General features: G+C 50.6%; 2 protein-coding genes across 2 annotated transcripts in view; both read right to left on the bottom strand.

Annotated features, from left to right (window-relative positions):
* Positions 1–1840, bottom strand: part of LOC144720579 (anthrax toxin receptor 1-like) — a 66201-nt gene extending 64361 nt beyond the window's left edge. The window contains exons 1-2 of the mRNA XM_078597402.1: positions 1687–1840; positions 574–1266 (exon numbers count right to left, since the gene is read on the bottom strand). Coding sequence (XP_078453528.1) covers positions 574–743 — 170 coding nt within the window. The 5' untranslated portion in view covers positions 744–1266; positions 1687–1840. The remainder of the gene's footprint in view (positions 1–573; positions 1267–1686) is intronic.
* A 143-nt stretch (positions 1841–1983) lies between these two features.
* Positions 1984–17732, bottom strand: part of LOC144720578 (AP2-associated protein kinase 1-like) — a 253435-nt gene continuing 237686 nt past the window's right edge. The window contains exon 19 of the transcript XR_013585778.1: positions 1984–2212. The gene's annotated coding sequence lies outside the window, so the exon portion shown is untranslated. The remainder of the gene's footprint in view (positions 2213–17732) is intronic.

The raw sequence follows: 17732 nt of genomic DNA, 5'->3' as shown, positions 1-17732 counted from the left end.
TCAGTTTGTATGTTTAGTTTGTGTGTTTAGTTTGTGTGTTTAGTTTGTGTGTTTAGTTTGTGTGTTTAGTTTGTGTGTACAGTTTGTGTGTTTAGTTTGTGTGTTTAGTTTGCGTGTTTAGTATGCGTGTTTAGTTTGTGTGTATAGTTTGTGTGTTTAGTTTGTGTGTTTAGTTTGTGTGTTTAGTTTGTGTGTTTAGTTTGTGTGTTTAGTTTGTGTGTTTCGTTTGTGTGTTTAGTTTGTGTGTTTAGTTTGTGTGTTTAGTTTGTGTGTACAGTTTGTGTGTTTAATTTGTGTGTGCAGTTTGTTGTCCCTCCACCGCACCTCCCAGGTTCGCTACGCACGGCATCCATGCACTGTGCATATTGAACTTCTTCCGCACCGTACTATCCAACCGTGGTAGTCGGAGGTGCGGCGCAAGGGCAACAAACGAACACACACAAAACAAACCAGTTCTTACCAAACTACGTTTCAATCTGGCACGATTTAAAAGTGCCGGTGCTGAAGAACTTCAACGCACCCAAACTGCTGACACCCGCCCGCCCCTCCTCTCCCGCGAGTTCCCACTCTTACTTGTCCAGTACGAAGTAGAGGTCGAAAGCGGCGTGGCACTCTCCTCCTCCTCCATCCTGTGCGCCACCGACTGGCACCACCAGCAGCACCACAACCAGCACTGCGGGCAGCAGCAGCAGCAGCGGCGGCTGCGTCTGCGTCGGACGCGCTCTGCCTGCCCGGGTCAACATCGTGGTGGATTCAGACGCGACCTCGTCTCGCACAGCACCACTCTGGGGCACACCTCTTTTGAAATGATGATTCGCCGCCACCGAATAAAAATGTGCCCCCTCCCCCGCCCGCCCGCCCGCTGTGGCACCCCCCCCCCACTCGGGATGATCTGCAAAGTCGCTGTGGCTCCTTCTGCTGTGACACGTGTTGTGCACGCGCGTGGCGTGGCGTGCGTGTCCGTGAGCGGTGTGTGTACGATGCAGAGCCCCGTGTGTGTACGCGAGTGTGTGTGTGGGTGTGTGTGCGGGTTAGATCCTTTGTCCCGCACAATACGCGTCGTCGGTGCCCGTGCCGATGATGCAAATACAGTATCCGCAAGCGCGGGTGGGTGCGGGCGGGTGGGTGCGCAACTTCCCTTGGCCGACTGCGCGTTCGTCCGGCGCTGTGCAGTCATTTCCTGTGCTGGGTACGTCAGGGAACGCGGATGAGATCGGGAGGGAGGGAGGGGGTCCTTCGTTGGAATTTTGCCCATCCCACCGACCGCTGTTGTGGATTTTTTTTTTGGGCAGAGAGAGAGAAACAGAACAAATCACGTCGTAGTTTGTTTTTTTGCGGGGGATTAGAAGAAGCACCTTAAAGCAAGACGTCCTCTAGCGGGTGGATTCAGCTACGGGTTGACGCCCAATTAGTTAAATAATAAAGTCAACATCCGTCAATAAAACTGCATTATCTTAAATAAATATATAACATTGAAGTTTCGGGCAATTCCCCCTTCCCTTCTTGCGCTATGAAACAGGGTCATTGACCGGAACGTCGCCTATTTTTTTCACTTTTTCAATGCAATGCTATTGCGTCGAGTTGCTTCGTAGTTGTTGTTGTTGTGGCTAATTGTGCTCTCGTATCGCTGACAACGCAGCAGCGGCGCCGTGCGATGAGATCAATGTTAGTTCGGTTCCGACATACCTCCCATCATCATGTCGCGCATTATACGCCTAGTGCACACGTGTCCGTCGAGGACTGCGTCGGATTCCAAAGCCAGGCGCGCGCATTTTTGACCTCATATGGCGGCAGCAGCAGCAGCAGTCGGTTGTGTGACTGACTTGCGGCCCCGGGGGGTTATAGAATGCCACATTCCTTTCGTGGGCCTTGTGTGTGATATGCTAATTTTTTCTCTAACCCTCCTCCCTCTCTCTGCCTCCGCCCCCCTCTGTCTATTTAAGGCCACCACACAGAGACGATCACCCCTCTCTGTTACCTGTGTTGCTCTCGCTATGTATCTTGGTGATATCTGTCTGCTAATATGTCTGTCTATAGTTTTCTGGTTAGATTTTATGTCGCTATTTCATTATACCTGATGATGATTGCTTGTGTTGCAATCGAAACGTCGTATTCTATTATTTAATTTAATTTGTTATTTTATCTTTAGACGTGACTTAACCGAAAGAAACAAATAATAATTCCTGCAGTCACGAAAGTTCTAAAATTAAGACTTGTGTGTCTTTTTACGCCCATGGGGTAAAATAAAACAAGTTAATCACGCGTGGATTTGGCCTGCAATTCAACCGTCGCCGTTGGGGGCCGTTTGCCTGTGCGCTGTTCGCCACGCGGCGCGCTGTTCAGGTCGGATTGTTCGACGTTCCACGCAAAGTCTGAAGCGCAGCTGACACAAATAAAATAATAATAAGATGTTGTGCCGGGCCGTCGACAAGGGAAGTCGCAGAGATCTGGCCGCACACTCGCAGCTGCCGGGATGGAGTAAGGCGCGCACCGACAACTTTTTGGTTTAAAATACAGCACACTGTGAACATATTAGGAGTAAGTTTTGCCCCGTCTGGCAATTAAACAAGTTGTGTTAAGACGTTCAAACACCAAAATAGAAACCTTTTTGTTGCAAGGAATCGCGACTGCATTAACCACGCGTGTTATTATGATGAACATGCAAACTCAATATGCTCTCTGACAAAAAAGAGTTCCCATTTTACACAGCACCGTGCATGCAAAAAGTGCGTCCTATAATCTGTTAGAATATGGTCACATACCGTCGTGTAAAATATGTGCGTTCACCCACTTATGCTCTACTAAGCCATTGTCAATCTACTGCTGGATAAAAGCCCCCGCCCCCCCGCCTCCATAGACCATACTTCACCACGTTCAGTGCGTGTTGGCGAAAGTGGGGGTGCCTATAATCGCTTCAAACATCTGCGCCACCGCTCCACCCTCTGATGATAATACATCATATACTGGGTCATACAGGGTGGTCCTCGACTTACCAACATAATACGTTCCGAGACCCGTTCGTAAGTCGAAAGGTTCGTAAGTCGGAACACAACAATGTACTATATTTAAATGCCCATGTGGTCAGTGTTTCGTGTTACGGTTCAACAAAAAAACATGAAGCATTGTTAAACTCATAAATAAGAAGAAATACATTTGCATGTAACACTGTTAAACAATACTGTACAGTAAATAAACAAAGTAACATGAATAGATAAAAAAAAATCAATTTCATTTTTGTTTACCTTGAGTCCTGATGCTGGCTTACTTGTCGGAAGGGGCGCCATGAGCCACCACAATCGCACGCACACACCATGGGGCACGCACGCGCCCATGCACACAAAAAACAAAGACACAGAGACAAAGACATCACAGACAGTTTAACACGTGGTAGGCTTTCGCGACCAATATTATTCATAATCAACGTTTTTGGGTTTAGATCGCGTTATTTACGAATGTGTCGTAACCCTCTACCACCCGAAACGGCCAATCGGCAAAAAAAGTGTCACGTTGACAAAAGACAAATAGTTCACTGCTTTAGCCCACCGGTGTGTTTAGGCGTGAAACCACAACATTTACATTTGTTTTGCTGATTGGCCGTGTCGGGTGGTGGAGGGTTACGACACATTTATAAATAACGCGATCTAACCCAAAAACGTTGATTATGAACATCACAGACACAAAGACAGTCACAAAGACATCACAGACACAAAGACAGACACAAAGACATCACAGACACAAAGACAGACACACACACGAGGCACGCGCTAGTACGCGCAGACACGAACACAGACGCACGGCCACACACCCCAACGACAACGATCCAGCACATCGCCTTCATCGACTGTTGGAGAGAAGCGCCAATAAAAGCCGGCGTGGCACACGATGGGGGTGAGCTGGCAGCAACACGCCCGGCTACTGTTGACCACCGTTTGACTCCCCAAGGAGCGATGCTTACACACCGAACCAGGTACTCATTTGAGGCTGAGTCGACCTAAGGGAGGCCCAGGAGCCATTCAGACAATCGTCACTGGTGTTGGCCGTGAGCGGGAATCGAACTCGGGTCGCCGGGTTGGTAGCGCAGCGTGATAAACATTTCACTGCCGCTCCCCACACACACACTCACTAGGTGCACACACACTCACTTTCACAGACACACTCACTTTCACACACACACAAAGATATATAAGCTGAACAGACTGTTGGGGGCAAGTGCTGTTAGCGAGCACCTATGAAGGCCCGAACGATACACGAGCGGGTGGGTGTCCAACACCACGCCCGACCACCTTTGTCTCCCTAGTGGCGATGTTTTTACGCACCACATCAGGTACTTATTTGAGGCTGAGTCGATCTACGGGAGGCCCATGACCGGTTCAGCTTATCGTCACCGATGCTGGCTCTGAGCGGGAACGGAACTCGGGCCGCGCGAGGCTGACTTACATATTGCGGAGGATTGCTCCACTGAACAAAATAGTTGTGGGGTTCAGTTTGCACTTACGAACCAGTTTGCTGGTTCTTAAGTGTGGATGTTCGTAAGTCGAATGTTCGTAAGTCGATGACTGCCTGTATCTGGTTTGTCCGTGCCTGTATTTCAGAAGATGCTGCAAGATCGGTCGACCATATTCTCGGTAAATAACCAGGATCATCTGACATTGACTTTCGTGACTGCAGGAATTCATATTGTTTGGGTCTTTCGGGAGTCACGGAGAGAGGTTTCAAAGAAATAAAAAAAAAACTACAACGGGTCGACCGCTTGTGTTGCGATCGAAACGTAGTAGTTTTAAGTTTTGTTATTTTCTGTGGACCTATCTACTTGACTTTACCGAAAGACCCAAAGAATATCACGTGACATTGATTTCAAGAGGCTACTTACTATGTGCCAATAAAATGACGTCATTCATAAACAGACCGGGTCTGTTTCACAACATTTAGACAAAACAAGTCGCTTGTGAAATATAACAACATGTTTGTGCAAATACGTTTCATAGGCAAGGCAGTGCAGTAACAACGTGTGTAAGCAGCATGAGACGCATGAACGTATACTCTGTCCAACATCAGTGCCTGCCGGTCTTCACCAACCCGCACTGAACAGCGCGGTGATTTGTGGTCAAAACAAGTCCCACGAGCCGCTTGTGTTGCGATCGAAACGTCGTAGTTTTTTTTGTTATTTTTTTGCTATTTCCTTTGAACCGAACCACGTGACTTTACCGACAGACCCAACGACGCCGGTTCGACATCCGCTGCTCACCATGCGTTGTCACCCACGTGACGCAAGGTATGACGTCATAATGAACAGAGAAATTTCGAATCGCAATTGGTCATCATAATTCATCATCATCATCAATAAATCATGATCCATCAATCGATGTATAGATATTCGATCATCAGTCGTCAAGAATCCTCCATCACTCGTCATCTGTCAATCTTAAACAAAAATCATCATCATCCCTATATCACCATTGATCAATCAGCGTTCATAAGTCATCATCTGTAAATTATCAACGACCCATAACATAATCAATAATCAGCTTTCAATCATGTGTAAGTCATCATCAATTATCCGCCATCTACCAATCGTTATTCGTATATCAGAATTCGTAAATCACAATCATGCGGAAGTAATCGTCCATCGATGATTATCTGAAAACGATCACCCATCAATATCAATCGTTAATCATCATCCATCAAGCATGTATAACGATCATCAATCGTGTGATGATAATCACAGTCATCTACAATCCTCCATCAACATCCTCCAATCATCAATCGACATCCATAAATCACAATCCATCAATCATCATCCATAAATTATCATTAATCGATCATCAGTTATCATCCATAAATCGTGTAATAATCATCACAGTCATCTATAATACTCCATCAACATCCCCCAATCATCAATCGACATCCATAAATCATAATCCATCAATTAATCATTAAATAAAGAATCGTTAATCGATCATCAGTTATCATCCATCAATCGTGTAATAATCATCACAGTCATCTATAATTCTCCATCAACAACCCCAATCATCAATCGACATCCATAAATCACAATCCATCAATCATCATCCATAAATAATCGATCATCATCCGTACGTCATCAGAAATCATCATCAATCGACTATAATCGTCGATCACAAACCATCACCCGCGAATCGACATCCATCACCCCAAACGTCGCCCCATCAAATCGCGCGTGAATCATCAATCATCCCAAATCGTGCACGAGTCGCAAAGCGCCTTGCGGTCGCGTGCGCGAAGCTGCGTTCGTGGGGAGCTCAATCGCCTCCTGTTGACAACACCTCGCTCGACGCTGCGGGCGACCGACGAAGACGATGACATTAACAGAGGGCACCGTCTGCTTGACCCCCCCCCACCCCGAAAAAAAAGAGGGGCCCCCCTTAAAGACACCCCCCCCCCGTGGCAATGATTCGCAGGGGTAGGCCGTTGAGAAGATGGTGGTTGAAATGTTTGTCGATGTGCAACTGATTCTCGGCGTCCCGGTATCAAGTCCGGCTCTGTGTTTGTAGCGCCGCCCTGCCATTGCGATGCCGTATTCATTCAGGGAAATTCCGCATCGAGTCCAGGGACTCTTCTTTTTTTTTGCACACACGGTCCTAAGTCTATCCACTGCTGGTCATTGTGGGCTTCATGTAGGGAGTTATCGAGGAATTGTTTCGACATCACGGCTCACTTTATTTTTTGTTAAACCGTGGCCAGGAATTGAACTCAGATGATGGACCGGACAGCAGCGCCCCACCCTCTGCGTCCGTCCCATAAAAGAATGAAACTATAAAACAAGACGGCCAAACTGCACTCCGAGCGCGACGTGCGGTGGCGCGTTCGGGACGAGTCGGTCTCGCGAACGAGACGACAGCAGCAGCCCAAACGTTTGCGCCGAACACAGAGAGAACACAGAGAGAGCACAGATGGAACAACCAGCAGCGGTTGCACTCTCCCAGCGCCTTGTGCTGCTGATGTCACAGTGAGCGCCCAATGTTCTCCTTATCCTTGTTCTCCTTCTTGGTTTTCTTCGCAGCTCAGATGTTGGTTTACAGAACCGCGTGCGGGACGACGATGATGACGACGATGATGACGACGACGACGATGATGACGATGACGACGACGATGATGACGATGATGACGATGACGACAATGATGACGACGATGATGACGACGATGATGACGACGACGATGATGACGATGACGACGACGATGATGACGATGATGATGATAACGACGACGACGACGATGATGATGACGATTACGACGACGGTGATGTTTGAACGTTACCAAGCGGCTCTGCAAGTTTATCCGTGAAAACGATCCCGCATAAACAACAACAACAACGACGACCACGACGACGAAGACGAAGACAACAACAAACCGAGGAGGTGGTTAACACCCCCCGGTCTGTCTGAACAAAACGGCCGATGCGTATTAGCCGCGGCGTTAGCGCCATATGTCACGGGGACGTACAAAGCGACAGTGCGCATTCTCCCGGGGCCGACCGTTTTACATATTTCAGTAATCACTTCACTGCGTCGCGTTGCGTTTAATAATTCAATTCCGTTAATTGAAATATACGTGATAATCACGCTGGCACGGGCCGCCCGGCACTCGATTGGCCGCCTTCGAGTGTGCATTTCGCGCAATTTGTAGTTTGCTTATAAAAATGAATGGTGGTGGTGGTCGTGGTGGTTCATGCCGGCGCCGGGCGGACATCTGGAACGCGTTCGCCTTTGTAAATGCGGCAACCCCGCGTGTCAAATAAGTCGGGACTTTGATGGACAGCTGCTTGGATGGATGGACGCCTGTTCGTTGCAGTGTTGCGCCACTGCCGGGGAGGGTTTTTGTTCGCCATACTTCCCCAGACTTGTCACCGCAGGTTCGGTGAAGCGGGGAGGGGGAGGGGGGTGACGAGATGCTGAGATATCAGGCGTCAGTTATTTTCGCCGTGGCCGCGATTCGAACTCGAGTGGCTCGGCTTAAGAACGCAGTGCGCTAATCAGTGCCCCACCGCTCCGCGTCCGAGTTATCGCTATTCTGACAACGCGACTGCGTTCGTTACATCTCTCTCTGTCGACGCGTCTATCGAACGCGTGTAACGAACACGACTGCGTCAGTGACGCCAATGTTTCACGTTTATTAGGCAAAGTCTTCACGGTATCTTTCGATTTAAAGCGTTCGTGACTGCAGGGATTCATCTTCGTCAATGCGCATTCCCCCCCCCCCCTTTCTAACCCAGCTTAAATAGACGCTCCAAGCGTGGTGGTGTTTTTCTTTTAGACGCTGTCGCCTCGACAGACCTGTCTTCACCTGAGGACGGCTACTTGTGTTGTGGCCGAAACGTTGTGAGAATTATTTTGTTATGTTTTATTTTTATTATTTTATTACTTCCCTTCTACGTGACTTTACCGAAAGAACCAAGAAGATCTTCAAGGTATGTCAGTAGCCACAGTTTCCCGGTGACTGACCACTTTCGAAACGCCTTGGCGCCACCCGATTCACACCCCTGCACGCGCAGGGTTCGGTTGCTTATTGCGGTAAACAGACGTTACGCAAGACTCTATGGCACACTCTAGCAAAGCAGATCTTGGGCAAGCCTCACTTGAGTGCCGTCGTAACGTTTCCGCTGTTTGCAAATCCTCCTATTGACTCATTGAGTGCGAACGGATGTCTAACCACCAACCACCACCAACCACCGCCACATCCGAAACGAAACGAGTCGTCATCGCCATCTCCTCGCGTTCCAAACCACCCCGTCAACTGCCTCTCCTCCTCCTCCTCCTTCTACCCCTCCTCCTACTACTCCGCACCCCCTACAAGAAAACAGCGCAACATCTAAGGTCTCCTCTCCATCAACAAACAGCGCGACGGGGGCACATCAAGCAGCTTTTGCCCGAGACCCGTGTCCCGTGTTACTGCCCGCCTGCCTGCCTGCCTGCCAGCCTGCCCGCCTGCTTGCCCGCTCGCCCACTCACTCGCCCGAAGGGCTCGGAGGCTGCGTGGTGTACAGAGCGGGCCGGCTGGCGAGCTCATCTGGCCAGGGCCGGGGGGATCCCGCGCCGCTCTCGGTCCGGACCGGGCCAGATGGCGAGGGGGGCTCGGGAGGGGCTCGGCCGCCCGCGCGGTGCCGCGCCCGTCTCATGAATAATAAACGGTGCTCGGCACAGTCGCGTCTGGCGCTCGGCCCTGCGTCCACGCAACGAAGGTGGCAGCGAGCTAAGATGGTTTGCCGAGTGAAGGGGGGGTGGTGAGCATCGTGGGGGGCAGAGGGAGGGGTGCGCAGGGGGTGGGTGGGGTGCAAAGAGCAAGGTGCCTCGATTTTCGCGGCTTCTGCCGTCGAGGCGGCGCGTGCGTAAGAGGTGGTCCAAGAGAGAGCGCTGTTGCTCGCGCAGTCTCGGTCGTCTGGGTTGGGTCGAGGAGGCTGGTGGCGTGCGTGCGTGTGTGCGTGAGTGAGTGAGTGAGTGCGTGAGTGAGTGCGTGAGCGAGTGTGTGAGTGAGTGCGTGAGTGCGTGAGTGAGCGCGTGAGTGAGTGAGTGCGTGAGCGAGCGTGTGCGTGAGCGAGTGCGTGAGTGAGTGCGTGAGTGAGTGCGTGAGTGAGTGAGTGCGTGAGCGAGCGTGTGCGTGAGCGAGTGCGTGAGTGAGTGCGTGAGTGAGTGCGTGAGTGAGCGTGAATGAGTGAGTGAGTGCGTGAGTGAGTGCGTGAATGCGTGAGTGAGTGAGTGCGTGAGTGAGCGCGTGAGTGAGTGAGTGAGTGAGTGAGTGAGCGTGTGCGTGAGTGCGTGAGTGAGTGAGTGAGTGCGTGAGCGAGCGTGTGCGTGAGCGAGTGCGTGAGTGAGTGCGTGAGTGAGTGCGTGAGTGAGCGTGAATGAGTGAGTGAGTGCGTGAGTGAGTGCGTGAATGCGTGAGTGAGTGAGCGCGTGAGTGAGTGAGTGAGCGTGTGCGTGAGTGAGTGCGTGAGTGAGTGCGTGAGTGAGCGTGTGCGTGAGTGCGTGAGTGAGTGCGTGAATGCGTGAGTGAGTGAGCGCGTGAGTGAGTGAGTGAGTGAGTGCGTGAGTGCGTGAGTGAGTGAGTGAGTGCGTGAGTGAGCGTGTGCGTGAGTGAGTGCGTGAGTGAGTGCGTGAGTGAGCGTGTGCGTGAGTGAGTGCGTGGGTGAGTGAGTGCGTGAGTGAGCGTGTGCGTGGGTGAGTGCGTGAGTGCGTGAGTGAGTGAGTGAGTGCATGAGCGTGTGAGTGCGTGAGTGAGTGCGTGAGTGAACGTGTGCGTGCGTGAGTGAGTGCGTGAGTGAGTGCGTGAGTGAGGACGAGCTTGTTGTTTGGTCAACATAGGGCAGTAGAGCAAGTGGGTTTGTGATGCCGTCTATGTGGAGATGTCATTGTTATTCCTCTTTGAATGTCCGTTGAGTTGTATCTGAATTCTCCTGTTTCCTCCGGCATATCGCAAAACACGCGATTTGAAAATGAAAATGAATTTGCTGAACATCCCTCCTGAAAAAGAGCATTGAGGCGTTCTTCATTAAATAACTTAATTTATTGTGTTCATTATTAGTTGAATCACATAAAAAAATCAATCATGAGTAGCTACGTGTAAAGTTGAATAAACTGTGGGTATAATTTTTTTAACTGGCATACAACGTTTGTAGCTAAAATGTAAATGTCATATTTGTGTATATATATATTTTTACGAGTATCACAAACGCGTGCCATTGTCTTCCTGCCCCTCAAAAAGCGATAAAAAAATAAAATTAGTGATGAATAATTCACGGCCCTTTGCCAATCCACTGCTGGATGAAGGCCTCCCCACGTCGCCTCGTAGGTCACGACGATTGACATCCACAAACACAAATAAATGATCGGTGAGTGTGCCCGTGGCTTTTCGATCACGCGCGTCGAGTCGTACGACCTTCGGATTTTTATTTGGGTGGGGTGGGGGGGGGCTGATTAAGTTGTTAACTGATTAAATCTGTGATCACCACAGAGCCGTAACACTTGCGACGATGTCATTCACTGCATGCACCAGGCTCTCGCGTAATGTTCTTCGTGCAGAGATCAAATGTCATCGTCACAATCCATGGGCAGATAAATGCCGTAGGTGCCCACTGCACATTTCGTCGTTTGATCAGTGAGATCAAAATCATAAGACGAGTGACGTGGGGCGATACAGAACAAACCGAAAAGTAACATCATTGCCCTGTTTCTGAGAATTGTGACGGATTAAGGTTGACCCTAAAATGACCTTAAATTGCGAGCGCTTTTACTTAAAAACGCACGCGAGTTTTCACGAAACAACTTTACTTTTCTCGGAAAAGATTAAAAAAAACAACAACAACAACAACAACCAAATATACAAGTGAGCAATTACAGAGCCCTTCAATACGTGGCCCCACTGTTAATATCACATACACGCGTTGTTAAGTGCTGTATTTATACATTATTAAAATGGCACGCGACGGATTTGCGTTCGGTGCTCGATGCATGCGCACTCCGCGGGTCGACCTCGCCGTTCTTAACGCAGCGCTCGCCGTTCGGCGGTCACAGTTGACTGCCCAACGCGTTTGACGTGCAGCTTGCACGGCGTGAAGACTCGGCACCCGTGTGCACACGAGAGGTACGTCGCGGCGTGGCACGGCACTGCGGCGTTCACACGCGCGCGCGGGCACATTTACGCAACGCGTTGCGCCAATAATTTTACGATACGCGCCAGGGAACTGTTGCCGAAGTGCGACACCGCACACGGGAATCTGCCGTTCGGTTCATTTTCGGGACGTCGAAGAAGCGTTTAAGGTTTTAAGACAAACACGATAACGCTTTGTAACATACACACACACACAGGGATAATAAAACAGGCTGTCTTGATAACGGCGTGCGTGCAACTTATTAGAATCAAACGAGGCGGTTTGCTCGCGAGCGCAATGCGGTTTCTCGAGTTTCACCAAAAAAGAGAAACGCGCAAAGTTATTTGCATCTCGGCGTTTTTCGCGCTGAACGATTGAATTGGACCAAGTGAAGCGGTTTGTCTCGGCGGCAACTGGCACCTTCGACCAAACGCGCGAGTTTTGTTTTGCACGCAGAAGACGCGGAGTGTTTCTTCGCTTCGCTAATAAGAGACGGTGCGCCCGAACGCGATGATTATTCGGCTTGACGAGTCGAGTTGTTTTGCTTTCAAAGAAAATAACTGTTCCTTGGTAAAAACTTTAAACAATATATGCATGAACTGAGATTTTTAAAGAACACAATTGAACGTTTCGAGACGCGAGTGAAAAAAAAACTCCCGTTCCGCCGTTTCAAAGCCTCACGCGTGAACTCTGCGCGCTTTGTTGCGCTGGTCGATGACATTATCCAATAGAGTTAAACCGACAATAATAACAGTCGTAATAATTATTAAAACGTAATTTTGCACGCGCGAGATCATTAGAGAGTTGGGCCGCACCGAATGTAACCTCTCCCACGTGACTTTAAACTTTGCATTGCGTGGCCCGGCGCTGACATTGAGATGCGCTTTCTCACTTGTGGCATCTTCACAGAGTATGGCTGCCGATGATCTCTTTTTTGGTCTTTTTTTTTCGACGGCGGGGTTCGCATCGTCCGTGCGAGTCGGCGTGCGCAAATTACGCATTAAAAAAAAACCTCTGCGATATTGCGCAACCTATCATCTCCGGTGTCACAAATCACCTACCTTGTGATAATTTTTCGCTGACTAGCAATTATTAAAATTGCTATTGGATTTTCTTACACACGCACGCACACACGCACGGACGTTTGCGTACGACATTGACGCGCTTTTGCGCAGTCGTAGTAGTTGTCCGCGCTTAGTAACGCGGGCCGTGTGAGTTGGATTTTCGATCGCGTTGTTATTTTTGTTTTTCCCTTTGGCATAAAGCAGTAAATTACAGTGGAGATTCATCGGCGTCATTTAAATCATAATAGAAGAAGAAAAAAACGGGCCGCGCGCTCGCACGGGCGTATTGTGACGTGAGAGCAAACTGACTCACACTACCAAGCCAAAGCACAGGGAAGAACAAAGTTCACGCCGCATTTGGACAAACTCGTCGCTTAATGTCGCTAGCGCTTATCTAACTAAGCCACAGCTTTAAAGTTTAAAGCCAGCAGGCATCGGGAGTGCAAACGCAATCCAACGCCTCCACACTCCCTTACAAGCGAGGCAGCTGTGCATTGAGACGCGATTCGCGTGACTTGACAACTCAACGCGTTTACGCATTGACGAGCCGTCGTGATCAGAGCGCGGGTTCGCAGCGATTGCGTCCTCATTTCTCATGCATTCACGATGCAGGGTATAGGGGGGGGGAATCAATGAATTAAATAGATAACGCCCCAGCCAATGGCACGCGCCGTCACAACGCGCCCTCGGTCTTGCCTACGTGGTAGGCGAAAGCTGATTGGGCTGGGGGTGGCCTTCGGGGGGGGGGGGGGGGTGGAGGAGGTGGTCTTGGGGGGGGGGGGGTGGAGGAGGCGGAGAGTGGTACCCCCCGTGCGCACGCGGCGTTGCGAGCTCAGGGATGCACGCAGAGAGAGTCTCCACGCCCGCCGCCACTCACGCACCTTTATTAGTCGTCGCTCTCCGCCTGCCGATGTGATTACACCTGCCCCGTCCTCTCCCTCGGCCGTCCTCCTCCCTGGCTTTTACGCTCTGACATCGTCGCCTGCGTCTCCTTCTCCTCCGCCTCCTCCTTCCCTTCCTCCTCGACCTCCTTCACGCACTCGGCGCGACTCATGTCCAAAGGTGAGAGAGATACGCTGGGGTTTTGTGTTCATCCTCTCGCATCCCCTCTCGCTCCAGTGGCCTCCGTTACGATCTTCGAGCAAGACCGCAGCAGCGGCTGCCGCTGTCGTGCCGAGGTGCTGCGTTGCTCAACGACGGCAGATCGCACGACACTGCCACGCGTCTGGGCGCACTTTGTTTGAGTGGCTCTCGAGTTGGTCGGCGTTGTTGTCTCGTGCATGTGCGGTGCCGTCGCCACGTGCCCCCCCCCCCCCCCCCCGCGATGATGAGCGGCTGAGAGTTGAAACAATCCCCATCCGTGTCCTCTCTCTCTCTCCTTTCTTTCTCGTGCGTGCGCAACTCGGGGTTTCTACAAAAGCGGAATACTTTTCCTGTGCGCACGCGAGTCTGTGAGTCTTAATCGACAGCGGCCCGTTATAATTCATAGCGGAAACGTGGCTCCGTTTTTTCGAAAATGAAATCTCCCCCCAAACCCCACACCCCCCCCCCCACCTCCGTTCAATTGTAGTCCGACTTGACGGGACAGCGGCGGTTTCTAGTTTTAGAGGCAAGACATAGACCGTGCGTCGCTCTTAATAAGAGATGCGATCCATTCAAGAGACGCGTTCAGGACTCGGAACGAATCTTCGCGCTCACCGTTACCAATCGACGCCACTGACGCGTCCGCGTGGCGGAGTGACGTTGGCCACGATGCGAAATCGAAATCGGACTCCCGCGCGCGCGCAACCCACGCGCGCTGCATTTGCTCGACGATGACTTGGGCGCTGCTCCGTTAACATCGACTCGAGCGTCTGGAACTCGTCCGAACGACAGCCTCCCCCCCCACCTCTTTTCGCGAAGCGGACGAACGCGCGTGGCTGTCGGCGCAGCATTAGCAATGCGTTTCTGGCACTTTCACTAATTGGCTTTGAACACGTTCGTGTGTGTGTGTGTGTGTCCCCTTCCCGACTCCACACCGCACCCCCCCCCCCCCCACCGTTCCACCAATCTTCCGACGCCTTGACCATCACCCAACCGCTGTCCTTAAAAAAAAATAATCATGGTCATTCTTCGCTCCGATCACTTTTATTTGAGCGCGACAGATGCGCGGCGGACAATATGCGAGGAGCAGGGGAGAGCGGGCATCTGTCGCCGCATGCTGTCGGGCCGAGAGAGTGTTTATGAGCAATGTGCCACACAGCAGCCGTGATGGTAGCACACATGGCACCCACCTCGCCGTCAGCATCACAGCAATAGCAGCAGCAACATCAACAGCAGCAACAGCAGCAGCAGTAAGATAAGCAGCGGCAGCAGTATCACTTTGTTGAAGTGTCTACAAATGCCCCCAAACGCGCAAATTGTAAAGCCCCGTGAAGACGCTAACGCGTTAATTTACAAGCGGCAGTTTTGACGTCGTGCCGATTCGTAGCAGTTCATTTACAGGATCAACTACAATGGTGCGTGTGTGTGTATGGTGCACGTCATGCATGAGGACGACTCGTTGCGTTGTTTAATGAATGCTGCGGCTTTGCTGGGTTTTTTATACGCACTTTTAATGTATGCGCCGGTTTTGAGACCCATCTGCGCTCCTCACACTGGCTCATGGGATGTGTTGTGTGTGTGTGTGTGTGAACACAAAAAAGAACATCCAGGCACGTACTGCGGCCGCGGAAAAGCGAATGATTCAACGCATACGCGGCGGACCTTATTTGCACGCGTTTAATATTCGCATCCACATATATGTAAAAAAGTGATTTGTTTTATATTGGGCCATCACTTTAAAAACAAAGCAGCGGAGGTTTCTAATGCGTTAAAGGAGGTCCCCCTAACGTGCAACGGATAATGTAACACACAACGGCCCGCGCATATATTCCAAATGAATCTAAACGTACATACGACCGTACTTCATCAGGTATGTACACATCACGTGTGTGTGTGTGTATGTATTGACAATATAGATGTGCGGAATCAGTGAATGTGCGCTCGTTTAGCAGCCACAAATTGTAGCGCAATCACGAACGCGAGAGAATGCGTTCATGAGCATGAGTCGATTCATTTCACGCAGGCGATTGTAGCAGTAGTAGCAGAAGCAGCTATTTCTGCCGATCTCTCTCACGCTAAGGCAGATATAGAGATCCCCCGTATAGCCTTAACAGACTGTTGGGACAAGTGCTGTTAGCGAGCACCTGTGAAGGCAGGCCGCCTTTGTCTCCCCAGTGGCGATGTTTACTATACACCTCACCAGGTGCTAATTTGAGGCCGAGTCGACCTAGGAGAGGCCCGGGACCGGTTCAGATAATCGTCACTGATGGTGCACGTGGCCGTGAGCGCGAATCGAACTCGGGGCCGCCGGCTTCGTAGCGCAGCGTAGCGCTAACCACTGCACCGCCGCTCCCCATCACACTCCCGCTCCTACCATCACACTCCTACCATCACACTCCTACCATCACACTCCTACCATCACACTCCTACCATCACACTCCTACCATCACACTCCTACCATCACACTCCTACCGGCACGCGCGCGCGCGCTAACCTCTGCTGTGTAAGGCCGAGGACGGCGCTCCGAGTTTTAGCTCCCCGGCATCATTTGCGTAACGACTATCGGATTAAAACTAATTAAACGCAGGCACCGCTTTTAATTACAGTCTCGGTGGGAAATGCGTAAATATGTAAATGAGATGCGGTGGCGGCGGACGGCATACGCTTCTGTGTGTAACGGGGAAACAGCGGCTGAACAGACGGACACACATACACGCAGAGGCACAGAGGCTCGCACGGGTCGGGCCGCACGTGCGAGCGAGTGTTTGGGTGGTGGGTGGAATGCGTTACGCCGGGGAGCGGTGGCGCAGCGGTTAGCGCTAAACTGCCGCTCCGAACCCGGCGGTTTTCCGAGTTGGATTCCCGCTCACGGCCAACACCGGTGACGATGATCTGAAACCGATTCCTGGGCCTCGCCTAGGTCGACTCAGCCTTAAGTGGGTTAGCTGGTGCGGTGTGTGAACACCGCCACTCGGGAGACAAAGGCGGACGGGCGTGGTGCTGGCCATCCCACCCCGGCCTTCATAGGTGCTCGCCAACAGCACTTGCCCCAACAGTGTGTTGAGGCTATACGGGGGGGGGGGAGGGGGATCCGTGTCTTTGTTACAGTGCAATTTTGTTCAGTGCATCGCGTTATAAATGTATATTTATTTAAAAAATATGCCGTGTTCGTCGATACGCCGATCACTCCATGCGCATTGTTGGATTTTGTTTTGAGACGCGATCTAGTTTTATATTTAATCTATTTCCACGCTCGTTTATATGCTCGGCTACAGACGCTAAAACATTGCGTTCATCGTGAGTGTTAGTGTGTGTGTGTGTGCTTTCTTTAAATGTTAAACGCTTCACGAATTGCAGATCGTTTTAATTCACCGTTCTGATGTACGTGAAGAACTTAGGTCAATCAGGTTTTAGGTCCCCTCTCTCTCTATCTCTCGAACGTTCTTTCAACATTTCATTTATTAAATACGTCGACGATGTGATCCTTCTTGTATTCAGCTCTGTCCATGATATTTACTCAAGAACTTTGCATCGTATGCTCCTCCCCAGTAACATACACCAGTTCAAACTGCCTTACGCACCTAATTCACCGTCTTTACTGGCTTCTTGTACCCATAATCGTACTTTATAAGGACGGTTAATTCGGGATGAATGTGGCACGTCTTTAATAGAGGCGAGTTAATTGGAATGAGTCAAGGCGGATGGATCAAGTTGGGTCATCAGATCGAGCGGTATCCTGAAGTGCCACATGCCTCCTGCACACTTACACACTTACACACACACACATACCTCCTGCACACTTACACTTACACACACACACATCTCACTTACACACACACACACATCTCCTGTACACTTACACACACACACATCTCCTGCACACTTACACACACACACACCTCATACACACTTACACACACACACATCTCCTGCACACTTACACACACACATCTCACTTAGACTTA

Source organism: Lampetra planeri, chromosome 9 (genome assembly GCF_965212315.1).
Source record: "Lampetra planeri chromosome 9, kcLamPlan1.2.h2, whole genome shotgun sequence".
In the NCBI taxonomy this organism is placed as follows: domain Eukaryota; kingdom Metazoa; phylum Chordata; class Hyperoartia; order Petromyzontiformes; family Petromyzontidae; genus Lampetra; species Lampetra planeri.
This window is presented reverse-complemented; position numbering and strand designations above follow the sequence as displayed.